The 27,956-nt window shown below is 38.2% G+C and overlaps 1 protein-coding gene across 2 annotated transcripts; it reads left to right on the forward strand.

Annotated features, from left to right (window-relative positions):
* Window position 1: 1 nt before the first annotated feature.
* On the forward strand, window positions 2–27,907 carry LOC141951823 (serine/threonine-protein phosphatase 4 regulatory subunit 1-like). 2 transcript variants are annotated; one of them, XM_074888519.1, is made up of 20 exons: window positions 2–218; window positions 347–391; window positions 7,936–8,068; window positions 8,426–8,532; window positions 9,119–9,261; window positions 9,767–9,913; window positions 12,283–12,390; window positions 13,515–13,580; window positions 14,169–14,327; window positions 14,843–15,036; window positions 15,386–15,822; window positions 17,682–17,914; window positions 18,914–19,006; window positions 19,530–19,715; window positions 20,013–20,174; window positions 20,797–20,897; window positions 22,044–22,164; window positions 22,889–23,023; window positions 23,764–23,905; window positions 24,771–27,907. In XM_074888519.1, the coding sequence occupies exons 1-20, from the start codon at window positions 212–214 to the stop codon at window positions 24,923–24,925; spliced, it is 2,874 nt and encodes a 957-aa protein (XP_074744620.1). In that variant the 5' UTR covers window positions 2–211; the 3' UTR covers window positions 24,926–27,907. The 2 variants fall into 2 exon arrangements, with proteins under 2 accessions (XP_074744620.1, XP_074744621.1); XM_074888520.1 differs by lacking the exon at window positions 347–391 and having other exon boundaries at window positions 7–218.
* The last annotated feature ends 49 nt before the right edge of the window (window positions 27,908–27,956 follow it).

Here is a 27,956-nt window from a genome sequence, read left to right on the forward strand (position 1 = left end):
ACCCCCGCCCGCCGCGGTTTTTTTCCCTCTCAGGAGGCGACGGCGGGTGCTGAGGGGCGATTCGCGCCCCTCCCCACCCCCTGGTAGCGACTGTTTATTAAACCGGTCGCGTTTCAGCTGTGTGAGGGCTGACCCGGGGGCAGGAAGTATCGGCGGCTCCTCCCTTTGCCCTCCCGCTCCCCTCCTCCTTCTCGCCCATGTCCATTCCAAGATGGCCGGTAAGTGGGGCCGGCGGGCGGGCTGACGGGCGGGGGGTGCTGGGGCGGCTCGTCTGGGGCTGCCGCCGTCCTCGCTGTAGCTCTCCGAAACCAACCCCCCGGTATCTCTCTTCTGTTTTTGTTTGTAGGGATCCCTTTGTATTTTGTGGATTTGCAGGATGACTTAGATGATTGTGAGTAACTGTTTTTTATTTTTTTGCTCCATATTTAGGCCATCCTCCGCTCTCCCACCCCGGGGTCCTTCTGTTGCCCTCCTTCCCTCTCCGCGTTTTTATCCCGGTTAGGGTGAGGGGAGGACTTTGAGGCTGCTTGTGCTGGTAGGTGAAGGCTTGTAGGGCGTTAGGGCTCACGAGTTAACAAGATATTTGTGGGTCTGCAGGAGCGCGTTGCTGACAGGGGAAGTGGGCTCGCTCCCTCCCTCAGCCGCGGGCCCTCGCCTCACCTGGTGTTTCACAGGCCCTCAAGTGCCGGCTGAGGGGTGGAGCCGCCGAGGGATGGGCAGCCTCCTGAAGCGGGGTTTTGGGGGGCAGCCGCTGTCCCGCTGGGGAAGGGGGACCCGCGGGCGGGAGGCAGGCCCGGGGCGGTGTCTGGAAACCGGCCTTCCCAGAGACCATCCTCGCTGTGTCCAATGGCCGCTGGACCGCTGGGTTCAGTGTAAACAGCATCTCCAACAATAGCCCGCGGTGAATCTCTGGGAGAGGAAAACGGGTCTGGCCGGCGGTGATTTAGGGGATTAGCTCCGCTGTTGTGTCGGTGGAAATCAGCCTAGAGCAGCCGAGCGATTTCGTAGCTGCGGTAGCTCCAGCGGGTCAGACTTTTAAATGCTGTAGAGGCTGCGGAGGATGCCGTGTGTTCCGCCGTCCCCGCATCCCTGCGGCACAGCCTCAGCGGGACGTTGTAGTGGTGGCTGCGTGTGCACCTCGGAAGCGGGAATAAAAGAAAAACCGCCGTTGTATGTACTGCGGTTGGCTAACACAAGTCAGTGGTTTTAGGCTAAGTGCTGTGTCGCAGGTCCTAGACCAGGCAACAGCTCCACCTCAAGCTGGTATAGTCCAGAGTTGTGTTACAGGAGTAGAGCTGAACACCTATCAGACAGCTTGGTAAGAGCTGTTACTTGAGATAAATCTAATAATTACAAGAACTTGTATTGCGTTAGAAAGCAGGGGTATATGTGGGGTGGTTTCATTGGCACTGGATTGACTTTTCCATTAAAAAAAATGAAAAGTGATACTTGAATTTGTTTCTTGTGAGATGTTCTATTTGTTTAGTACAAGACCATTATTATTTAACAGTACTTGAAAATGTGTAACAGATGGATATCCCCTGCCCCTAATTTTGCATGAATAAGCTAATTTAGGAAGAAGGTGGACTTCGGAAACACCAGGGAAATGTTAGAGTACAAGTGAGATCTAAAGTATTCCATCGGAAAGAGGCACAGGGACATTGCCTCTGCGGGCAGGAGGTCGTTCAGTGGGATTTTGTTAGTTGCTCCAAGTCTTTGAGGTTTCTGCATTTCACAAGTAGGTAGGGGAAAAAAGAGATGTTTGTATTTGTTTTAGAAAGAGAAGTTTGGGATCTTTTGCGATATATAAATGATGAGATTAATTGTGTATGTAAGAGTTCCTGGTTCATTTTATGCTTGTATTTTTGTGTATTTGAGAACATCTTTAACATTTCTCTTATATAGATAAATTGTAACTCTGAATCTTAATGAATTTAAAACTAATTAAAAAGCATCTTCCTTAATACAGTTGTCTATTTGAAAAGCTAGAAATCTAAAAAGTAGAAGTGTGGAGGATAGTACTTGAAATACATGTATTTAATAAACAGGGATTTAAAGTTTTGATAACACTGTAAGAAGTTGATTCAAAAAAGGTACTAAAGGTTATTGCTTGCTGCAGGAAGTAAATGTAAGAAGTTTGTTAGAAGTCATCACTGTAGATGACAAAAAGCATGTATGTGTTGAGCAGAACGTGAGCTGAAACATTTCAATGTGCTTATGCTGATTTAAAGACTATTTTGCGGTGACTTCCTCTAGCAGAAGAGCTACAAGAGTTGTTGCTGTAGTACCTTTTTAAGAGTTTAAAATATTTTTCTCTGTGCTAATAAAAAAGAAAAAATAAAACCCTTGATAGTGCTAATGAATGCTTTGCTATTTGAATTGATTGGGTCTTTCTGAATTGTTCCCAGTTCCCTTTCCAATTTTCTTCCAAATCGCCAAACCCAAAACTAGCATGTTACTTGAGTTCTGTTTGCTGAGTGTGTAAAGCAGTGAAAATTAATGCAAACTTCCTGTAGTGTTCTGTTATGGGTCTTGGCCTTGAACCAGGGGTGACCATCACTAGGAATTAAGTGTTCATTCTCCATTAGCATTCAGTCTTTGGCTGTTCTGTTGAGACTGTGAGTAACGGATTTGTCTGGTAAGTCGATTAAGGAGTTTGGTGCTTGTAGGCAAAACTCCAGTTTGAGTCATGAAGTTTGTAAGAACATTCAGATAAAGAAGGTTTTGCCATAACTAGTAACTAATAAGCTTTTCATATGGGTCACTTAAAATTTGTTTCAGGATGAGCATGTAAATAAATGTATATTTTAGAGCACTATTGAAATCTTACTTTATGATTTAAAATTAGTCTTTAAGTTCATTAATTTGATAATGCATTTAGAATTACGACGTTGAAAGCTATCTTCTATTTGTGTTACAGCAATGTTCAATCTAGGCTGAGACACTGTTGTGCTAATCTAGTGGCTAGTCTAGCAAAGAGTTTGTGATGCATTTTAGGAAAATCTCAGTGGAATAGATCACTGGAACTGGATTTTTACTTAACTGAATTGGTGAAATAGTGTTACGCACATTGAAGATCAATTCCATTGAAACAAATGGAGGGTCTGCAGGGTTCCTCTGAATATGGGGAGAAGCTGTAATAAAATCTACCTAAATTCATTTAGTACAGTTTGAAACTTGTTTTTTGTAAGGGTAAGATATTGGATCGTCTGAAAAAATATTTTACAAAGGGCGTAATTAAGCTAAAGAAAATGTATTTTAAAAATTGTTTTTCCCTCTAAAAAAAGCATGAGAGAAATCACCTTCTTGAGCTCATGAAATCATTGCACTCTGCACTAGTATTTACTGTTTTGTATTGGAGAAGTGGATAGTGATGCTAGCTAATGATGTTGAATTGCATAGTTAAATCCTGTGACCCTGTAGGTGTTCTTACAGGCTCTAAGCAGCTTTTGAGTCTAGGTCAAACGAAGGCATGGTGAACTCAAGCTCAGCTGTGAATACTGTCACATTTATTCTTGTTTATGGGTGGACAGATTTCAAGCTTGCTTGTTTAATATCATTAGAGGGAAAAATACTGAATGTTTGATTCACCTATGAAAGAACATTAGACAAGTTAAGAAATAGTCATTATTTTTCTGAAATTTACTTTATAGTACTCTGGTGTATTGAGACTTGTAAGTACCTATGACTTATTTTATGGAGAAAGAAAATGAAAGTTCTTAAGAGGAGACAAAATGGGTTCTGCCATGACTATTCCTTACTTATGTGTGCTGAGTGTGTGTGGAAAAAATTTTAGGTATTTAACTCTCTTGATCCTGAGCATAAGTAGTTTGCTCCGTTTTCCCTCTGGCCCTAGAAGCACTGGTGTGTGCTTAGCTAATTTAAATGAATAATAGAACTACTCCAAGTAGTAAAAGTAAGCATGTTCATGATGTTTACAAAATTAGTTCCAGGTGTAGTATTGTAGTCAAACTTAGAATTGAGATTTACTTTAGTGTCATTTTAATTGGTAGGAATTCTGAAATATTTTAAGTGAACTGATGAGAGCCTTCATTTTTAAACTGTTTCTTAATTCAAGAACAGGTGGGCACTAGATAAAGTTCAAGGCAAGTATATTGATTTTTTTTAAGCTCTAATAAATCTTTCTTTCTGTAACAGGTGGCTAGCCTCAAAAAATACCTAGTGAAAGTGTCTGATCTGTGGATTTAAAAATATCTATATATTATAATTGCATAGGTATAGGATGGTCAGAGCTGGGTTTGTGTATGGAGAGTTTGTTGCAACCTCAGAAAGGAAATCCACAATTCTGCCTGCACTGTATAACTTCCTGTGAGCTTTCAGTGGTGCAGTAGGTTTCTTTTGAAGCAGCAAATACTGGATGCTACATCTTCAGATACTATGCTTGGTAGGAAAGCTAGAAGCTAGCCCTAGAGCATGTGGACAGATCAATCCCTGACAGATCTGTGCAATATAAATTATATACACTTGTGCAGGTAAATGTTTGAAACCTGACAGAACTTAAAAATACATAAAGAGCAGTCACTAGAAATAATAATGACAGTTGAATGGAAATAAGGGTGTCAGTACAATACATAGTCATTGTAAAAAGCCATGAATAATTAGCATATGTTTCTGGTCATGTAGATGTGGGTTCACTTGTAGTATCTATGCATACATTTGAAATGTGAACATTTACTCTAATCCCACAGCTTTCTTCTGTTTGAATCCTGTTGAACTTGTGGGTCAGAGCATATTGTCTGCAAGAACAGCAGAATTCAGAATTGCTTTCAGCTGCGTTCCTTGGAGACTGTGTGCTTTCTTAAACTAATCTGCTTTTTAATTTTTTTCCTGAAGACCCGGGTATAATATTTTGCTCCAAGTATGTTCAGATGATTTCTTCTTTAAATGAACTGTATTTCTGAGAATGTTTTGGCTCATGTTAAATAATTGGAAACCAGAGTTTTATATGTGAAATAGGAATTTTTCTGTAAGAAAAAGCTGAGGTTTGGTACCTCTCAGTAATAGAGGATTTTTTTAATCTAAAAAGTGATTTATTGTGGATATTAATGTAGTCTAGAGCCAAAGTTCACTGTGCTGCGTCTCAGATTAAGGTATTCTTTAGGGAAGAGTGTTTGTAATATAAAACTGGTAAAGTAAGAGTGAGAGTAAAGCTGAAGCTCAGTTATTCTGATTAAAGTAGGGCACTTCAATCCTGAAGAAGTTGTTATATCGGAGATCGTGGGATTACATATACACATAACTTAGCCTACTGGCAGTTTCAGAGTGCATTATGAAATAATACAGACCTTCCTTTAAGATTTGCAAAAGCTTTGTACTGATTGGGATGATATATTGGGAAGGACTGTAATTTTTTTGTTATTAAACCAGAATACTGAAGATAGGGATTATGTAGTACTTTACATAGACATTTCTTAATCTTCAGAGTGTCAGTGGGAGAGGATGTTCCTGTTCTTCCCACTTTACAAACAGGGGAAACAGTTGCTATAAATGAAACTAGTCCTGGTTTGCTTTTAGATATTCAGCCAAAGCTCTGCTGTTTTTTAGGATGGTGGCACCATGTACATTCCACTGCCTGTAGACAGAAGGTTTCTGCCTGTAGAGGCATAACCTAGAGTGCCTAGATTATATATAGTCTCATAGGCACAGTTTCGAATACAACCTATTTGGCTTGTCATTGTGCTTTCAAGTTATTATCAGTTCTGCTTTTTTACTGATTTAAATACCTAATATTGTGTCCTGCCAAGTCAGAAACTGGTTTGTTGTCTTCAGTGTCTGTCACTCTCAGCACACATGCTGGTTTGAGAGACTACTTCTTGCATATGAGCAGTTATATTGGCACAATTTGCATGTACTTAAGTATGATCACAGTTGCTATATTATTTATTTGAATGAAGTGTGCATAATTCTAGGAGTGCTTAAGAAGTTGTAAACCCAGAGCAGGAACACTCTAGTGCAACTCTTTCTGTAGATTTGGTTGCTGAGTGTGTTCCTATATCCATTGCTGAAATGAGAGAATTTGTGTAAAAGATTTATGTGTTGCAGGGATGTTATTTCACTGTCTTTGTTTTAAGGATGAAGGATTTAAAAAAAAAAAAAAAAATTGGCAGCAAAATTATCCTATTCCCTTTCCTCTTCAGTCTTTTTGCCTATAATCTAATCAAGTGCATGTTACTGGATTAGGTGACTGTAACACTTGGTGAGGCAAACTTTAACAGTTGGTATGCTAATATTTGGTTAAAAGTCTGAAGCTACAAGTACAAAAAAATCTAGGAAAGAGTAGGTTTACATGGGAATGTCTGTAGTTGGTAGGTCTGCAGTAGAAAGCTCCCAGTCTGTTCACAAGTAAGGTAAAGTTGAAGTTTTTCCTAAAGCTACCAGTCTGATTTAGATCTATGGAGCACAGTAACTACTGTTGTAGTTTGAGCCCAGAGGGCAACTGAGCACCATGCAGCTGCTTGCTCACCGCTTCCCCCTCAGGCATGGGGAAGAGAAAATAAAGCAAAAGGCTCAGGAACTGAGATAAGGACAGAGAGGGATGTCTCGCCCATTACTGTCACAGGAAAAAAGACAGATTCATGAGGGGAGGAAAAAGAATGTCAATTTAATTCAAACACTAACAGCAACCACACTTAACAGAGTAGGACAGTAAGAAGCATTACCACATCTTAAAAACACCTTTCCCCACCTTCTTCCCAGGCTTAATTTTGCTCCCAATTTCTCTACCTCCGCCCCCCTGCCCCCCCCCCCCCAGGGGGCAGGGAATGGGGAGGTGAGGTCGGTCCCACAGCTCAATTGTCCTCAGGGGGAGGACTCCTTGTTTTCTCCTCTGCTCCCACATGGTGCCCCTCTCACGGGAGACAGTCCACAAGCTTTCTCTGACATGAGCCCTTCCCATGGGATGCATTCTTCCTGAGATGCTCCAGCGTGGATCCTTCCTGCCTGTTGCAGTCCTCCCAGCACCCAACTACAGCAGTGGAGGCTTCTTCCCTCAGAGTCCCGGCCTTCTTCAGGCACAGCCCCCTGCTCCGGTGTGGGGTCCTCCACAGGCTGCAGGTTGGCATCTGCTTCACCAGTGACCCCCATGGGTGGCAGGGGGACAGCCTGCCCTCTCCCCACGGGCTGCCAGGGGCTCTCTGCACTGGTGCGCACCCCCTTCTTCCTCCTCCTTTCTTCCACTGACTTTGGTGTTCACATAGGTGTTCTACTTGCAACTCCTTGCAAGTCCAACTCCTCCTCCCAGGTTCCCCTTCTTAAATACGTTATCACAGAGGCACAACCACCATCACTAATTGGCTCGGCCTTGGTGCAGAGGGGTCCAGCTTCGAGCCAGGGGAGCTTCAAGAAGCTTTTCACAGGGGACCACTGCTGTAGCCCTCTCCTAATACCAAAAACCCCAGCACACACAAACCTGGCACACTACAGTGAGAAAAGTGTACCTTGGTAACTTTGTAACAGACCCAAGAATTTGCTGTTTTAAAGCAATACAGTTTGGGAATTTCTGTCATTGTTAAAATTTCAGCTTCTTTTAATGGGACTTACTTTCCTTTTGAATGCATTGGTCAGTTTGTGTCATGCAATTTTGTCAGCTGAGCCCACTTAACTCATAATGCATGTGGATAAGCCTCTCAAATTGTGAAGTCAAATGTCTTTAAAGCCAAGGATTTTATGACAGTTGAATTAAATTTCAAAGCTTGAATTTACAGGTCTATATGCAAGTGTTGCTCTTGACTTTGTTAGGTACAACTTAAGTTTTTATGGTTTTTTTGTAAGCCCTTTCCAGTGATGTACAGATACCTTGAAGAATAGTTCTAAAAAGAAGTAGAGCTATTGGTATAGTGTATTTTACACTGTAACATGTCTCGCTAACTCTTGTTTTTGTTTTTTTGTTTTTGGTTACTCTTCTTGTCTTTCAAGTTGGGTTTGAAGATTATGGACCAGACTGTGATAGCATGAGGATAACGGCATTCTTGGATATTCCTGGACAGGATAACTTAACTCCACTGGCTCGTCTAGAAAAATATGCCTTCAGTGATAACATATTTAACAGGTAAGTGTGCAACAGCCACACTTGATGATGACTGAGTCTGATAGCACTGTGGATGTTAAGGTGTCACTAGTTCTGTTGTTATTCTCCTAAGCACATGACTGATACTATTTCTGTTTGAGTAACTTGTGTATAACACTTCCATAAAAGGAGGTTTTCATTCTTGGTTATCTGAATAAGATCTCTCGACTCCCATCTTGGTTTTGTTGGGATATGGAGAAACTGTATAACTGAAACTGTATAACTGAATGTTCAGAGAAGAACTTGATCTTTTTTAAGGTGCCCATTTACATTTGATAAGTTCCCCTTGCATACTATTGGCAGGATATTAAGGCAATTAATATGTTGTTCACTCCACAGGCAAATTATTGCCAGAGGTCTTTTGGATGTCTTTCGAGATTTCAGTAATAATGAAGAAGACTTCCTGACTGTAATGGAAATAGTGGTCAGGCTCTCTGAAGATGCAGGTTTGAAAGTGGCTTTTTTTCACATTTCTGTAACTTATTTTACATAAGCTGCAATATAGACGGTAATAATTTTAGTTTTTGAGAAGGCAATGAGGAACTAGAGAAACTAAATCATCCAACACCAATATCTCTTAGTGAAAACAAGATTTTTTTTTTCTGTTTTTGAAGTATTTTGTATGGTAGGTGTATGAATGAAAGGCTCTTACCTAGTATAGGGCCCGAAGTAATATTTTTTTCAAGGAATTTGTTACATCTAGACATACATTGTGGCATAGAACAGTTGTGTGTTTTAATACTTCATGCGGATACATTCACGGTGATTGGGTTTTCTAGCTAGTGCTCTTATTTTAGATGATTTATTTGGGAACTGATCCCAAGTCTCTGTACTGTGATGGTGTATGTAAGGCTGTTCTATTTTGTTTCGCTTCCTTTAAGAATAGGCAATCTCAGTGGTGTTACTTCTTTAAGTATTTTTGTTTTCCTCTGTTGTTAAAGCATTAAACAAAAAAATGCTACTTTTTTCTTAAGGTACTTGATCTTAATTTCATATTTACTGATGTAGTTTTGACTTTCTTTTTATTACTAGAACCAACTGTGCGTACAGAGCTGATGGAACAAATACCTCCTATTGCCATTTTTCTGCAAGAAAGTCGACCAAAATTCCCAACAGCATTTTTTGAATACCTTATGCCCATAGTAGTGAGATACCTCACAGATGTAAACAATCAGGTAGGAAAAACAGACAATGTGAGTTGAACCATTAGAAAAATCTGTGTGGTTCAGTGAATTTAAGGCATGAGGAAGAGATAATAGGAAATTCCATGTTGATTGATACCTAACTCTTATGTAGTGCTTTGTGTTTATTGGTTTCAGTACACTTTGCTGGGGAGGTCTGAATAATTTTTTTTATACTTTCCTTAGCAGATAATAGAGAACTTAGAGGATTTGCCTAGCAGCATATTGATGCAGTCTGTTACAGGAGTCATGACTTACAAGTCCTGTCTTCTGCTTCATCTTTTGGTTTCTCCTCAGAATTTGATGAAATGCCACCTAAAAATTATATTAAACTTTAGTATTTATTACTAATTCCTTCTAGTATTAAAATGAAGAGGCTTTTCTGTTTTTTTTAACTTGTACCTGTGTTCACTGAAAACATGCCTTCTGTGGTTCTCATATCAGTAAATGTTGTTTTTATAGTGATGTACTTTTTTGTTCTGCTTGTTCGTGTTACTAGGTTAGAAAGGCAGGTCAAGAAGCACTGCTTATACTGCTAGAACAAGATCTTGTTGCTCAGAGTGACATTGAAAATAAAGTGTGTCCAATTCTGTTGGACCTCTCTGCTCCTGACAGTGATGATGAGTACAAGGTGGAAGCTGTGAATGTAAGTGAATGTGGAAGATTTTACTTTTTTTAATCGCTTTTGTTCTCTATCTTTTGGCACTGCTACTATGAAGCTCTTTTAGAATATAACAAATTTGTGTGAGATTTTCATGAGCATAAAACCCAGAAAATAAAAGTTGTCCTTGCTTTCTTAATGTGCTGAGAGCTTTACATTAATGATTGAACTTAACCTTTCTATAGCATTACTATTTCAGTTTGTTTTATTCCTTCTCTATTTGTTAGTCGCTCTGCTGTGAGTTGAGAACCTGATGATTTGATACAGTTGAAGCTGAAGTATGTCAAGCTGTTAAGCCTTGAATCTGTAGGTTTCTTTGTCATTTGTAGTGTTGAGCACCACTGAAACAATGTGAATTCTCAAAGAATTTGAACAGGGTCAGGACTTGATGCACCTTATTGAGAAGTTAAAAATTATCTTAATTGAATTCAAGAAGAAAGGAAGGTTGTCCTGATTACTGTTGGACCAAGTACTATTTACTGATGCCTTAAGCTGAGTGTAGAGGTACTTTGGGTAGGCTTTCTCCAGGTCCTATCTATACCTTTTGTGTGATGAAGAAATCTGGGCTTCTGTGTCAATGAAGTGCTTGAGGAATCTTTTTGAGAATTGAGCTATATAGTACAGTAACTGGGAACAAGAATGTTATTGTATGCTTAAAAATGTAATGTGTCAGATCTTCAAACTCAGTAATTCTTATCAAAATGATGAGAGGCTTTTTCCTATAGATGGTTGATGATGTATTGAGTACTTCAATTGAGCAGTAACAAGAACTACCACTCCTTTTCATTTATAACAGTAATTAAGATGAGGTCCAGCAGTAATGCTGACATTAAATAAAATAAGCAATCAAACCTTTTGTGTTTATTTGTTAACATATTTGAATTTTTAGTTTAATACAACAGATCTTTAATTTTTATTCTGACTTTTTGAAAAGATCAGGTTTAAAGAGACCATCTTTATACTTCCGGATGCTAAATGGTTGTCAAAATGGTAGCCAAAAAACTTTAAAATACAATTGGTTCTTGGCAGCCTTGTTTTAATTCTTGTTAAGGCTGTTACGTTCTCCAACAGTTTCTTTACATTTGCTCTACCAGGTTTCACAGTAATGTTGTAAAAGTATGAATGATGACCTGATCTTAATTCTTAAGCGTTTTGAAAAAAAAAATTCCCTGTTCACTTTCAAGAAATTAGTTGACTCCACAGAAGAGTGCTGGTGTGTAATTATATTTCAGCATGGATATCTGACACTCAATCTGTAAAATAGTTTTACTAACTAGATTTTTCTTTTGTTTGAGAGTTGGGTATTGCTTAGGCTGTTTTCCAGGGTGACATGTGAGCACCAGATGCCTTTTAGGAGTCTTAAAATTTGTGGGAAAGGCCTTGAATGGTGCTTATTTAGCATTCTAATTAAGAAAGCAAACGTTTCTACAAATAAATCTTGTTTTTGTAGAGGTAGAAAGCTTCAGTAATTTTGGAAAAATAAAAATGACAAGATGAGTACTGTTAATCAGACAACACTTGTGTAAGCATTAATTTCCTGGTGCTGCAGGCAGAACAGTTGAATAGAAAGGTGCATGGGAGCCCCTTCCTTTTTACTGTTGCAAATAGGAGTTATAGCAAATTATCCAACAAAGTGGAAGCTGAAAGAAAACATAAAGTCCAAAGCACCTGATTTTCACGTCAGAAACATGGTTTGTAATGTGGTTAAAATTAACAGTTCCTCAAAGAAAGCTGAACTAATGAGCAAATTACTAACTTGAATTATGCTGTGATTTTGACTCCTAATATTTGAGGATGATTCCTGTAAAGTGTGCATTAACTCACATATATAACTAGTTTGTTTTACAGTCCCTTTTCTGTTGTATGGCAAACTTTTATTTAGTCATGTTGTCTGAGCCTGTAATGGGCTGGGACTGTGCTTGTTGTTAAGTATCTGAACAGCCCTGTTAACGCCAAGGGGCTTGCTTGCATGCTTAAGCTTGAGATAGTTCTAATATGCTTAAAGAGTGTGATTTTGTATGCTAGCTAGTGCAATGGAACTTTTGTCTTCTCTGTACAAAATATCAGTGTATATCATGTTGTAAGACACCTTGAAAATCCATTTATTAATAAAGTTTAACTGGATAAAAGCAGTTAATTATTTGCAGAAATGTTCAGGCACAGTGGCGTAGAATGATTTTTAAATAAAAGCTATAATTGTACTTAAGTGATGTATGAAAAGACAAATAATGTGTAGCAGTTAAATCTGATGGTAGTTGCTCTCTTGCTCTCAGAAGTAATTTTTAGGAGGAATATTTGGCTGTGCTCACAAGCTATGTCACTTTCCTTACACATATCCTCTTCTTGGTTTTTAGATAATATGTAAAATGGCTTCTATGTTGAGCAGATCAACAGTTGAGCACATGCTGCTTCCTCGTTTCTGTGAACTGTGCAGTGATGGGAAGTTGTTTCAAGTCCGAAAGGTTGGTGTGTTTTCAACCTTAAACCACGTAAAAAGTTAATTTGCATGTTGCTGTTCAGATGTGTTCCTCAATAATTTAGTCATAACTTTAGCAGATGAACTTTGAAAGAGTTTGGAAGAGCAGTTTTAATTTATTGACATGATTACAGTTCCTGTAGCTTAGTAAAAAAATAGATAACAGTTCTTAGTGAATAGCTTAAGCGTAGCATTTAAACTGATCTTGCATGTTTAATAGTTTTGCATGACCTTTTTTTTAAGCTACTATGCTTGGTTATAAGATGCAAACAAGTTGCCTGATCTCCGTCATCTTATTTTGAAACCAGAAATTCAAAAGCAGTAGATATTTGAGACATCCTTTCTTTTTTAAAAAAATAAAATAACATCTGGTATTATTGAAAGGAGAAATCTAAAAAGTGTAAGACTTATTTCAATTCATGTAAGAATACAAAAGCAAACTTGTAACATAAGAAGACTTAAAATATTTGACTAGACTTAAGGGTCATGCAGCACTTCCACTTGGTCCTTAACATAAGCTGCACTTGTTGGAATTTGAGCTGCGTTATAGCCTTCTCAGTAAACATACAGAATGAATAAATTGTACATTAACATGGTCCTGTCTTAATTGATTTCAGGTTTTGGCAACATCTTTTTCCAACATGAGAGAATATCCCTTTTGTCTTAATTATACAGTCTGTAATGTACTGTAAATGGCACTAACTTGAGACTGTGATTAAACATTGCTTCAGCAAAGTACTTAAGCCAGTCTCAGCCATAGCAAAGATAGTTCTGTCAGTACACCTAAGTCCTGACCCTCGTACTGTATTTTAGTCTGCTTTGGTCTTGACAGCTGCTGTTCAAAGTAATTTAAACTTTCAATTAGGCTTATTAGTCTCTTTTAATGATTACTGAAGTAGATGATGCTCTTCATGCAGAAACCTTTATTGCTTGCTCTAATGAGTCTTTGTTCAGGATGAGTTAATATTACAGGATGTAGTTACATGGCTGAAATTTGAACAGTGAAACATGCAGTTGTTACATGGCATAAATAATGCATGGTGAAGGTGATAATAAAACTAATCACTTGAGAGAGCCAGGATGTTATTCATGACTCTTTTTATTTCTTAGATTTGTGCAGCTAATTTTGGTGACATTTGTAATGCAGTTGGGCAAGAAGCCACAGAAAGACTGCTGGTATGTAAAAATCAAAATCCATTTGCAAGACTTGTATTTCTCAGTTCAAAAAGTTTAATAATGAGTTCTTTTATTGTCTTCTCTGTAAATTAATTGGTGTGCGTGCATTTTTTTAATTGATTTGGCGAAGGCTTTGGTTGCAATTATATAGCAAAACCAGAAATTAATAGAAATGGAATGTTCTTGTTCTGCAAAACATTTTTAAAAATCTAACTGACAACAGATAGATATATATATAGATATATATATACACCCACACACTTCAGAATTACTGACTCTTTCTTTTTTTTCCCTGAACTAGGTAATCAGTCAAGTTACAATTCCAGGAAAAATAGGCCATTAATAATTATTTCTATTTTTTCCTAGTGTATATAGTTATACGCAAAATCCAAATGAAGTAAAAGGCAGACGGATAGTTTTCCAATTTCTTCAATTAATATGTTTTTAACCTGTCTCGGTTTCTTCTATTGTTCACTCATTTGATTCTCTCTTGAGTTGTTACTGTCTCCAGTTTCCAAATACCTTGATAGTAAGTTGCTGATGTCTGCTTAGTCTTTAATTAGTCTCAGTTTTGCTTATATTTGGCAGATTCCCAAGTTCTTTGAACTCTGTTCCGATAGCGTTTGGGGAATGAGAAAAGCTTGTGCTGAATGTTTTATGGCAGTGTCTTACACCACATCCCCAGAAGTTCGCAGAAGCAAACTATCCCCACTGTTTATCAGTCTCATTAGTGACACTTGCAGATGGGTAAGTAACTCCTTCTAATTGCTGCATATTCCCAGGCAGATCATACACAAATAATGGGCAGATCAGGAGTGCGTCCTACAAGTTCTCTAAACTAAACTTGCTGGGATTAGTCCAATCTACTAAAATCTAATCTCCTCTAATAAGATACTATCCTATTTTTCCTCTCTCTCCCTCAGCACTTAGAATTTGTATCAATAATTTTTTTGTAAGTGTAAACACCCTTCTGAGAATAGGTGGCTTGTTAAAGGTATTAGTTGAAGTAGACAGCGATGTCCTTCAAATTTATAACTTTTAAAAAATTTCCTCACTATGATTGTGGATACATGCTGAATATTCTAACACCCTTTGCTTAGGTGTCACTTACTTGGTAATTGATAATTGGTTATATCTGGTATTAAATGAAGCTGTTCTAGTAAGAAGCAGTTGGTTCTTACTAAAATATTGAACAGAACTTTTTCAGCACTAACTCTTTGGGAGTTGTGTGAATGTTGACTGCTGTCTTTATACTATCACAGGTTCGTCAGGCTGCTTTTCAGTCTCTTGGCCCATTTATTTCTACCTTTGCAAACCCTTCAAGTGCTGGTCTTTACATTCGGGAAGATGGGACACTGAGTATCCGACCATCAATGCAAGATGTGAATTCCAATTCCTGTCAGCCAAGCAACAATATAACTTTAATGTCCTCCAGTACAAACACTACATTGTCCAGGTAAAGTCATGGGAAAGATGTGGTATAGTGGAAGGGGGCAGAAGGAAGATAATTCTTTTAATTGCTGTTCAGGGCTAAAAATGTCAACTTGAGAAAATAGTTCCAGAAAAGGTGTGAAGAGCGAGATCACGTGTGTGTCTGAGTGTGGCCACATTACTGAAAAATTTGCTTTGATGGCTTCACGAGAGGGTAAAGGGAAAACTGGTGAAGCAAAGCATAGTTGTAATATAGATTTTTGTCTTTCTGCAGAGAAAATAAGTTCCTGTAGTTGTTGCTGTCGTATGAAGTATTTCACTGAAACGTATTGTTACAGACTTTGATTAGGATAATTCTGTGTGTCTGTTTCCAGTTCAGAACAACCAATGGAAATCAAACCAGAATCATCAACCGAAGAGACTTCAGCTGAAGTTCATACAAAGCTCTCAGTTGAGAACCTAAACAAAGATACATGGGAAGAAAGTTCAGATTGTTGTACCAATCCTGGAGAAGATGTGTCTCAGTTGTCTCAGGGTGACAAAGTCGCTGCTGGTGTCATAGAAGTCACGAAGGACAGCAGTTTTCCTGGAACAGGCTCAAGGTTACAGTCTGCTGAGGATGTATTTAATACTTTTCTATACTGGCGCCCTCCTCTGCCTGATATAAGTCAGGATCTGGAGTTGCTTCAATTCAAGACTGAAAAGTACAAAGATAACTGCTCTGTGCCATGTAATAACTGTGTTGCTAGTAGTGAAATAAAAAAAGTTCTAGAAAGTTTACAGGAGCACATAGATGATCCCGATGTTCAAGGTGAGACTCTCCAACCGTAAAATTGTGTTTTTTCTGAGCAGGTTTTCTCTTGGCCTTTACAAAACCCTTGACTGCATTTTAATTGGCTTGTTGTGCATCAGGTGATAAGACTTCTTTGAATAGTAAATTATAGTAGAAAGTTATTCAACAGCCTTTTTCACAAGACCTGGGTTATTTCTAGAAGAGCTGGGGAAGTGTTCTGGCTCTTGTTCACGTGAGAAATAAATTGGATCTAAGTACAAAAGGGAAGAGAGCTTGCTGAAATTGGTTAAAACTGTCTTTAAGTACTGTAAGTATTGTGGTTTTAGGGACAGATCTACTTGTTACCAGTTGAATTTGTCTAGTATTTGGTTGAGTGAGAACGGCCCTAATTTCATGTCATCCTTTGTTAGCCTCCCCATACAAGCCCATTGATGAACATACCGAAGTGCTGACAGCCTAATAGCGGGATGCTTACGTGTTTCCTGGGCCAAATCCCTCCTGACAAGCCTGTCATCTATAGTCAACTCAGTTTCTTGTTCCACCAAGTCTCAAGTACTGTAGTGAATTAGCAGGTTTCATCTGCCCATTTATTCATCCTTTCTCTGCATGCAAAGTCATATCTGCAGGAACCGCAGCATCATTTGGATTCCTTGCTGAAGTAGTAAGCCGACTGGCAATGTGGCATATCTAGGTGGCTCCCCATGGCCATTTGGAAAGGTATCAGAAAAATAAATTTTTCATGTGTGAGGCAAAGGATCAGAAAGAAAGGGAAAGATTGAAAAGAGGAAGAGGTGAAAAAATTTCAAGCAGTAAAGGGAAAAGTGGAAATTGAATGAAAGGAGGGAAAAAGTGTAAATGAGTGTTGGAAAGAAAAGGCAGAGAGTAAAAGCAACTGGAAAAAAGAAAAAAAACCCATTATGTAGAACTAAGACAAATGGAGACATGTTAATTAGCTTGGCAGCATTACAGTGAGAAATGAGGGGTTTGGAGAGGCTTGGGAGAAAATCAGGAAGACTTCTCCCACTTCCCCCTCCATGACTTTAGCAGAACAGTCTTGCTTCTTCTCTCAGAAGGAGGACATGTGTATGTTAGTTTCTGTTTTCATCCTGTGTTAACTGCTACAACATTTATAAATACGCTTGTAATCCATTCTGCCTTTTTAAGCTGTCCATTCCCCTTATTTCTAAAGTATTCTAGTGTTCTTCACTTTTAAAATATGCTCTAATGTTTTGTCTTAAGACTGTACTTGCTATAGGTTTGTGCAGACGTAGCTATGATAGTTTCTGCATTTTGAACTCTTAGGAACTTCCTGTTTCTAGCAGCAATGTAGCATAATGCACCAATACAGTTTGTCCTAACTTCATTGGTGATACAGTGGTAAACCTGACTTTTTGTTTTCTATCTACTTCTGCAAAACTGTTCAGTGATGGTTTGACTATTTCCCTACTCTGGATAGAGTTTTTCTCAGAAACGTTTTAAATGTGTATTGATGCCTTTTCCAAGCAGTTGAAGCAATTAACAAATTTATCAAAAGAATTTGTATTAAAATGTTTGACAGTATGAAGAATGGGAGGTGAGCCAGTATGCTGTGGTGTCTCGTTACAGTGGATTATTAGAAATATCTTTCGGTAGCAGATACTGGTAGACTACTTCTGCTGAAAATGTTAGTACATCCAAATCATTGCTCTTAGTCTTCCACAAAACCATCAGAAACTAATGGGCATTTTCTTTCTAAGACCATATGTTTGGTAATACGCCATTTCTGTGCAGCTCAGAAAAAAGCTCTGGGCTTTTTAAGGTTTTAGATTTACTAATTACAAGTTTAATGCTTTTAAGTGCAGAAGGGAGACTAAATAGTCATCTTTTTTTTTAAACAGCTCAGGTCCAAGTGTTGTCTGCTGCTCTCAGAGCTGCTCAGTTTGATTCTGTTGGTGACTATGAGACCAGAAAAATGGAAGAAAGCAGTGGCAAACTTCAGAACAAAAGTGTTTCAGATGAAATGGCTGTTTCAGATGCTACCTGCAGCCGAGTGGAGGAAGACAGTCTCTCATCCCCTGCCTCCCAGGATAACATCAGTGACCAGTGTACCACCAGTATACTGAAAAGCACAGTAAGTATGCATTGTTCTCCAGGTCAAGTACTGTTTGTGTTCATCTAGTCCCTGGCATAACTGACCCATTTCTGATCTAAAGCCTTTGAACATTGCTACGCAATAAAAAAGGAAAATAAATCTATCGAGGGCTACTATTTCTGTTTGCGCACAAATTACCAAAGAGTTAAAGTTTTTCATTAGTCTTGTAGGTTTTTTCAGATGAAGTGTACCAAGTACAGTCTCACATCTTCCCGTAATGAATCTAAAATTAGTCTTTTATCTTCAGACACGAGACTGAATCAGGTGGTGGCACATGCAGAGTTCCTGGATACTATTTCTTGATTGTAGAGATAGGAGTGAAATGAATTGTTTGCACAACATTTAATGTTGCTGGAGCTAGTTGTGAAATACAAAGAAAAGCTCTCTTCTATGAACAAAAACTGCATGAACTGCATAAAACCTGTATGAACTAAAATGTAAAATACTGTGTGAACTTTCAAAATTTGTATGTTCTTGGTCTTTCACACCTTTTAATTTTGTTGAAGTTGTTTGTTGATATTTGGGGAGAGGTGGTAAGTAGGCTTGGGAGTTTCCAGCTGTATGTTCGAAAATAAGGTAAAACTTTTATCATGGTATTGACTGACTTGGAGCAACTGCTAAGCTGCCTTGTTTAATACAACTTAAATAGTTTTTCCTCTTGGCATGAATTTAAGAGTGGAGTAAAAGTAACCATCCAAAATCTGTATGAATGTTGGGTCTATTGTGTTAAAATTAAATTGGTTTTTTTAGAAGTAAATCTAACTACTGTTCCCATTGTTGCTGCTATGGTCTTAATAGTGTTTGTCCTGGTGTACAACTCTGTTGTCTTTTTGTACTTGTATAAACACACTGAATAAGGCTTTGTCTGTAAAAGGCTGTTCTGTGTCTGAATTGCTTTGTTCTGTGGTGTGATGCTTTGAAATACCCCAAACAGCAGTAAGTCGAATTCATTTCACTGGCTAGTATGTCATTTTACAGGACTCTGAGGAACAACAGAGAGGAACCACTGTATTTTTAAAGAAAGAGCAAGAAAATAATCCATCATTTGAAGATGACAAATCAAAATTACAGGTGATTAAAATTGCTCTACTAAAGCAGTTAGATGCTCTGGGTACAGATCATCTTACTCTTATATAGTGATAGCTTTTGCAGTTGATGAGTTGCAGAATACGAAGAAATGCTCTGGGCATTTGAGGAAAACTCTATCTTAAATCAGAAGGCTAAGAAATTTTTGTTGCCGTTTGGTGCCTTAGAGGCAATCTGTACAACCAAGGGAGGCACTGACTGTTTTGTCACTGGATTTACTGTCTGTCTTCAGCAAAGAAGCAAAGAAGAAACTTTCAGTTTGGCTTGATGCAACATGTTGATAAAGTAACAATTACTGTTCTTTGACTGCTCTATCCTAATGAGAGGACAAATAACTAGGAGTCATTTACACTTGGTAAAGCTAGCCTATGAAAAGGAGGTCCTGCCTCTGTGTTTAGCTGCCAGATGGTTAGTAGCAAGAGAATACTGTAGTGCAACAGGTGTATTTTCTTTCTTAGGATCTTAAAAAATAAAGTGTGTGTTGCTGATGTACTGTCTCGATCTATAGGATATCATACCTCAACCTTTATTAGACCAGTACTTGTCAATGACCGACCCAGCTCGAGCCCAGACTGTTGATACTGAGATAGCCAAGCACTGTGCCTATAGTCTTCCTGGGGTGGCCTTAACACTGGGCAGGCAGAACTGGCACTGCCTGAAAGACACATATGAGACACTGGCCTCAGATGTACAGGTAAAAAAAAAAGGGGGGGGGGGGTTTAATAGTGTATCAGAATTTTGAGTAGCTTCTTTTGTTCAGTTTTTTTGCACTGAAGTTATAACATTGTATGCTTTCTTATAAGGGATTAAATGTCCACTACAAATACAAAATTTAAGATTTAAATCAAACTTCATAAATAAGACTAACATTTTCTACTGCAGTTTAACTGGGCCTGTTTCTTCTGCTCTTTGTCCTGACACAGGCATAGTTCAAAAGCTTCTCTGTTTTAGTTACAGTGCTAATCTAATTCCCTTCTTAAACTATTCCCAGTGGAAGGTACGTCGGACGCTAGCTTTCTCCATACATGAACTAGCAGTTATTCTGGGGGATCAGCTAACAGCTGCTGATCTGGTGCCAATTTTCAATGGATTCTTGAAAGATCTGGATGAAGTGCGTATTGGTGTCCTTAAACATCTGTATGACTTTCTGAAGGTAGGAGAGTGTAATTTAATTTTTCAAGATAAATTTTTTTCTGACTCCATTATATTAAGAGAGTTTTCTAATGAGATGTGCCAGTATCAATCTGTAATTGCACATGTAGTTTTGTGCAATAGTGCTATTTTGTGTGTATGTCTTGCTTTTTTTTAAGGTCCCTTGCTTCTTTCTCATATCCTAACAAAATACCAAAACTGAAAACCCATTGTAAAGTGGTTGTAAATGCTGCAACTGTTGTAAAGGAATTAATATTTTGTGCAGTCCAGCTGGAAAGTTGAACCATGAGCAGTTTGTATTTGGGGCTGGGAGAGAATGAGAGCAGATCTTGATGGGCTGCTGCATAATAAACGCAAATCCTTAGTTTTTGGTTGCTCAGTCGTATGCCCAGAGATGCTGCTTTGATGGGTGCCCCTGCAGAAGTGATGGTAATGTACATTTTGGATGTCAGTCTTGTGTGTCCAGGCACTCAGCTGATTGTGTGCAGTTTTTAGTCAGCATCTTGTGAATGATCACTTGCTTCCAAGTAGGAAAATGCACTTAAGTATGAATAGAATAATACACCAGAGAACTGCAAGTATTGAATTTTATCAGTTTTATACTAGTAACGTTTTTCCTTTAGTTACTTCATGCAGACAAAAGACGGGAGTATCTTTACCAACTTCAGGAATTTGTGGTGACTGATAACAGCAGGAACTGGAGGTTCCGTTACGAGCTGGCAGAGTATGTAATTTTATTAACTTCTGATTTTTAATCTATATTACTAACTCAGAAATAGGTAATTACATTTAGAAGTTAGCACACGCTAATTAAGAGCTAAAAGATCATGACCATTCTTTATTAAGGAACTTATCTTAAAAGCCACTGGCTGTTTAGGGTTTTTTGGGTTCTGTTTTTTTTTGGCAAGTTGTGTTGTAATCAAACATGACTGAAACTTAAATGCTTGTGATTATACTAAAATGGAGATCTGGTTCGCTTGCAGCTTATGAAATGTGACAATCTGATAGATACTACTTAGCAAGGGTTCAGATTTTATTCAGTTCTAGACTGCCTTGTACAAATCAGTGAAATGTATGTGCAAAGTCATTTTTCTAATGCATATGGAAAACTAGTTCTTAAAAACTTATTCATTTGTTTTTTCTATATGACTCTGTGTGTAATGGAGATAGAGTAACATCCCACAATTCTTTTTCTACAAGCCCTGTTGATATTTGAAGCACCCGAAGAATGCTTGTAGGCATAGTTTGCACCTAAAATCTGATCTTCATGTTTATCTGGTTGCTTTGTTTGGGCTATTGAGGATTTACTCTCCCTTTGTAGCTTGGCGCAACAAACCAAACCTCACTCCCGTGCGAGTGTTGTGTGGCGGTTCCCTGACATCTAGTGGAGGGCTGTCACTTTGTGGCTGGGCTGTGCACAGCCGCTGGTGACTACCCGCAGTGGTGTGGCTAGGGGGAGTTCTGTGCAGTTCTGAGATAGAAACGACTTTCTGAAATGCAGATTTCTACACTGAAATTAATCTTTCACTTTTACTTTGCAAGAATGTACAGGATACTGGTCTGAAATTGCAAAGAAACTTTTCATTGTACTTCTGTTTGTAGCTTTTTTGTTATGTGGGGTAGTTTTGATTCATTGGTACACCTAGTTTGGCTAAAAGTTTCTCTTGGACTCCTTGATGGATTAAAGCATGTACCTCTTTAATGCATGTGCACACCTTTGTAAAGTAAAGAGCAGATTGTTCGAGTGCTTTGCGATAACCATGGTATTTCCGAGGCTCCAAACTGATCCTTCCCTGCGTTTACCAGATGGTATAATTGGAGCAGGTTAGTGTTGCACTAACAAGACTTAATCACTTCCTTTGTGTTTCAGGCAGCTGATCCTGATACTGGAACTCTACAATCCCAATGATGTCTATGACTACTTAAGACATATTGCACTAACTCTCTGCTCCGATAAAGTTTCAGAAGTTCGGTGGATCTCCTTCAAACTGGTAGGGGGTTTAGGTCACTTGCTGGCAGGAGAGGAGGAAAATGATCCTTGAGAGGCATACCTGAAATAACTGTTCTATTTCAGACAAGTAATGTGAATACAGATATCTTTTGATAAACATGGTAAACAATATGGAAAAAAGTGAAATGAAAACTTTAAAAGATACTTTGAGTTGTCAGACTTGCACAGATAAAACCAACAGAGAAAGATTTTAGTTATGTGAATGACAGATGTATTTTCAACTGGATGAAAACCAGGATATAGAAGACTTTGGAGTTCTTACCCCAGTTTGGGGGGAAAAAAATAAAAGAAATTACTGATCTTTCCTCAAAGTTGACTTAATCTATTGTGAACTTCATGATAATGCCATTATCCTATGGGTGTCCTGAATGAGTAGAAAGATTCCTTCAATCTCCGCTTCTTCATGGCACCATGGAAAGGGGCATTATTTTAATGGTTGATTTAATTTCTTTTGATTTTTTTCTTTCACCTGAACAAACAGCTTTTTTTAAAGTTTATGCTTTATTTTCTCCAGAATAAGCACAGTAACTTATTAAATCGTTCAAGCACAGCTGATTACACTGTATACGGTTTTTGATGTCCCTTTATAGGATTCAAATGAAATGATGCTTTTTTTAAAATTCAGGGCTACAACTTAAGTCTCAGCTCTTCTTTTTTTTTTTTCCCTCCCTCCTTTTCCACTTCCCTCTTCCTTTGCTTCCCAGGTTGTAGCAATTCTACAGAAGTTCTACGCAAACAATGCAAATGCACTGGGATTAAATTTCATTAATGAACTTGTCGTGAGGTTTCGTCACTGCTCCAAGTGGGTTGGAAGACAAGCTTTTGCCTTCATTTGTCAGGTTGGAATGTTCTCTCTTGGTGTTTCTTTGTGTACATTTAATTTGTCACCAGTTTGGGGCTTTTCAGCAATTTGGGCAAAATTAAAATTTGGACTGGTGGTTTTTTTGGTTCTGTGATTCTGTGTGTTGACAGAAGACGGTGGCAGAGCTGCCCTGGTCTCAGTAGTAGCATCTGGCTGTCCAGTTTTGAAGCTGTGGTCCTTGATTTGGTCTGTGCCTCCAGCTGAAGTTAGCCGATCCTTGTACTTTCTGGTATCCTGGTTACAAAGTCGAGAATTAAGTCCTAAACAGATGTATTTTGTAATACTTTGACATGCTAGGATAAAGGTTCACAAGAGCTCTTCAAACTACCAGTGGGTGGTAGATGTCAGCAGCTGTTTCCCTCTTGATTTCCACTTACCCAACCCCCTCCAAACCAAAATACTTCAGTAGCCGTGAGGAGCAGGGCTGGAGTGTTGAGGGCAAAGGGCGATGACAGGCGAGAGCGGTATTTCCTACAAGAGTTGAAAAAGTTACCTGTTCTTGTTGAGTCATCTTTAGATAACCTTAGAATGGAAAGACATGTTTTCATAACAGTATTTCAAAGGCTGTAATTATTTTGCCAACATAGGGTGTATTTGTTAAGAGTCAAACACTGACTTCTTTTAAAACAGGCCAGATTAAGGACAAGAAGGAAAGGAATGGCTAACTGTATTTTTAACATAAATCTTGCTTTCTCATATTGTGTGTTTATCTTGTAGGCTGTAGTGGAAGAAGAATGTATGCCTGTCGACCAGTTTGTTGAGCACCTACTCCCCAGTCTCTTAAGCCTTGCCTCAGATCCTGTGCCGAACGTCAGGGTTCTGCTCGCCAAGGCTCTTCGGCAGACCTTGCTGGAGAAAGGTGTGCTCGTTCATTTCCTCTGACAGAACCAACGTCTCACGAATGCTGTCTTGCCTTTGCCAGTGCAGTCCTTCATAAACTGGTTCAACTGGTAAAAGGCTGTTTGGTTCTGTTTTTACTGAAAACAGAATTCTGTGCTGTCATGGCGATGTTGCGTCTAAAGCCCGAGCCGGGGCCGGGCGGGTGGCGTGGCACAGCCGGTAGGGGGCGGCCGCGCCCTTGTTCAGAGCAGCCGCTGCTGCTGCCGGGTTTGGTAAATTAAGTTTTTCTTAAATTACCCATTAGGTTATTTTGTTGTATTTCAAACCTTTATGTTAATGAAGCAGTCGTCTTTGAGGTCCTTCAGGTGAAGTGTTATAACTCTTTCTGAAGTGGTTTGCTTTGTTGTTTCAGTCTTAAGCTAGCAGCTGTACTAGCAGAGAATGTAATTTTGTGTGCTGCTACAATTTCCTGTATTACAATTCCTTAACAACAAAAAAAATCAGCTGATTTCTGTTTAATCAAAGGAAGATGCACAGAAATCTCTTCTCCTACCTCTTTTCAGAATGAAGTACAGAGAATGCTTTGTAATGCATTGTACAGTGGCAGCTTCCTGGGCTTGCTTCTACTTGATACATTTCCATTTAGGGCTCAGCAAAAAGAATTTCTCTTAAATATTTTTAAGTACTTAATCGGATGAGTAAGAAGTAGCATAGTTCTCTTTCTCTGTCAGCTTCTCTAGCTTCCTGTAGTTTCTCTAAGGAGCTTATAAATTGGATGAGATACCCCAATGTTTTTGGCATACTCTGTATTTCTGCACTATTTACACCCTAGAGTTTATTCTTTTGGCTTTGATTGAAATTGTCTTTCTCTCCCCTTATTCTAGCTTATTTTAAAAGCGTTGGCAATCCTCATCTAGAAGCTGCAGAAGAGACCATTCTAGCCCTGCAATCAGACAGAGATCAAGATGTGTCCTTCTTTGCCACCATAAAACTGAAACAGGGTAACATGGACAATACTACCATTGAAAAACAAAACTGATGTGGTGTTCTGCAGTAAACACTGAACATCAAAATGGTTATTCACCTTATGTTTGTAGTTAGTATGAATAATGTGGACAAATAAGGAGGTTTTTGTTACCTCCTTGAGCTGGAAAGGATCTATTGAGAAATGTTATGATCTTCATGACTACGCTTCATCTACAGCTGTGTGTTTGTCTGATATGCATGAGTAATTCCTTTTGGTTTTTTCTATGTAAATGTGGGTGATAACTCTGATCTCACCTGCAGTTAAGTATTGTATGTGAAGTCTTACACCATACTCAGTGTTTCAGTTCATATTTCATTTTTTAACAAAACATTTCCAGTAGTAGTCTGCTACAATCTTAAAATGGTTTCTAAATCTTAAAACCTGATTATAGCAAACTTACATGAAGATATTCTTTCCTCACTTCTTTGTGAGGAAAGGAATTGTAGGGTTTTTTTATTGTTTCAAGTATTGAATTTTAACTGAAAAATATGTATATATGTAAATAGTTTTGAATTTTAACAAAAAACAAAGAACTTAATTCTGTATCAGTGGGGAAAAAGCTCAAAAATAATTTCATTTTGCGAAGTAGTTACTTTGCTAGAATTAAGGCATGGTTCATGTTTACTTAATGTGATATTTTTCAAAGCACAGAGGGCTTAGGACTCTTTGTATATTGTGACTTTTCTATTAATTTGTTATTTCTGAGCTACACCCTTACAGGTGTTAACTGTCTCTTTCCGTTACTGCTGGCTCTCAGAGTGGTAGGTAGGCTGTAAATTTACTAAACTCAAAATTGCTTATTCTGCCCTAGCAAAGTTCACTTCGTTTAAGGGATTCAGTTCCTGCAACACGTGCTGTATCTGTAGAAGGGTATTACAGAATTTACAGGCTTAAGTTTTTGTTTTACATACACACCTTATTTAAAAAACACCTTTTAACTGTCCAGTGTTCAAATCCCAAGCAGCCTGCTACTTTGTTCCTAAGAAACAAAGGACCTCTAAACTCTGAAAAACCCCAAATAACAGATGTTCAGGGAAGGCTGGTGATGCAGTTTCCTCTAACTTCATTGTATGGTAATGGTTGGAGCAAACAACAAATCAAGGTTACTGAGGCACTTAAGTAGGATGTCTTGTGTGTATTTAAACAGGTCTTTCAGAAGAAAGAACATACAGATAGAACAAATTTCTGTTAATAAAATCAGATGGCTTCTAACCAGTTTGAAAAACTATAAAGCTAACACTTTTTGGTGGATCCTGTCTTCTGTTGTGTCCCAAATCTGCAGATAACGTGGGGCCTGGGAAAAAAAGTAGTCTTTTTTTAGATTGTGGATTGGAACTTTGTCCTGTTCAAAAACTAAAGCTTAAATATTAAAGAAATGGTTTCATGTGATAACAGTTGCTTTCTCTCTGTGAAGACAATACTTAATCATAAATAGACCTGTGTAAATATTTCCCCTTATTTCACTATTACACTAGTAAGTAGTTCACATGAGTGAAGGTTTTTACAGAAATTACTTTTTTCTTTTTTGTTTTAAATCTGGCTTGTCTGCAATACAGCAAGTAGGTTCCTCAGCTGGGTTCTGTATTTTTGGAGGGCTCAGTTTTGTATAAGTTTAACTAGTCTTGTATTATAATATGTACAGTATTTGTAACAAATTGTTTTCTTGTGAGATCACAAAACGTGTTTTTGGAAGTTGCAGGCAGAAATATACCACGGCTGTTACAGCAAACAATATAAACTCTGTAAATTCTGCAACATTCTACATTTAATTTTTTACAATTTTTTTATAATTTAAAACAAATACTTCTTCAGTACAGACTTTTTATGATTGCAATTTCTTAACAAAGACCCCTGAAGTTAATGTTTTCTAGTTCTAATGTCTTTTTCTAATGCTGGCATTGTACTGGTGTTTTCTAACAGTTCAGATTTTCTAAGGCCTTTCTGACAAGGTTTTACTTCTGTTTTTTATTATCAGTTCATTAAATTTCTCAGCACTGAACAAATTTTAAGTGTGTGTATATGTAAGTATGTTTGAAATGTACTGTATATAAATTAAATACTTTGAACATTAACCCAACCCAGGTTTCTGTTTGTCAGATAATCTTAAATAGTTACCTTTACTTGCAATAATCCACTGGAAAACACAAACTTTTATATGTTTTAGCATGTTTGGCTAGTGTTCACTAAGTTTTTAATTAGAATATGTGTAAACAGTAAGCCATCAGCTATAGAAGTACACTAAAAGGCTAAACGAAGTTCTTTGTTTTTAGCAATATTTTGGTACCTCTCAGGCTCCAGAAATCATGTCTGCTTTGATTTATGATTTCAGTAGAGCATTTAAAAACTTTTGTTAAAACTCTAGAGTTGCATGCACCAATGGGGGACATCATAGTTTTGGGGTGGGTTTTTTGTAGACAATGTGCAGGTCTGTTAAACAGATTTACCCTCCACAAGGTTTGTCTTTCTTGGTTTAATTTTAAACTAGAAATGATTTCAGCATGACTAAAGACCGCACTTTACGTCTTGTACTAGACAAATGTATGCAATGATGAGTAAAGCGGTGTGTTCACGTACAATTCTCTGGGTTGTTTAAATTATGCAAAAATATGTATTTAAAAAGCCAGATGGAGCAAAGTTAGGTAGTTGATCCACAACAGCAGCAAGAACATCACTTTTAAACACTTCGAGCTAAGGAACATGAAAATAATGTTAGTGGGTGCAATATTGCTTGGATGCTATAGGAAATTATCAAGCACTTGTAATCCAAAGCATGTTAGTAATGTTGCTCAGAGTTGAGGCTCGCTGGAATCTCAGTACGAGACACACTTGGCACGGGGCAGGGTGCTGCCCAGTGGCGGCTGTGTTTGTGCGCAGTGGTGTTTAGAGCTCAAGTAAGTGGGGACACTCTGGAAGTGTCATTTGTCAGAATAGAGAATCTATGTAACTTTCTATTTGTATTTATCTCAATAAATCCTGTGACTGTTTATAAACCAACTTGTGGTAACTGAGTTTTGTCATAGATGGGATGTGAGTGTATTCCTTT

Source organism: Strix uralensis, chromosome 18 (assembly GCF_047716275.1).
Source record: "Strix uralensis isolate ZFMK-TIS-50842 chromosome 18, bStrUra1, whole genome shotgun sequence".
Lineage (NCBI taxonomy): Eukaryota > Metazoa > Chordata > Aves > Strigiformes > Strigidae > Strix > Strix uralensis.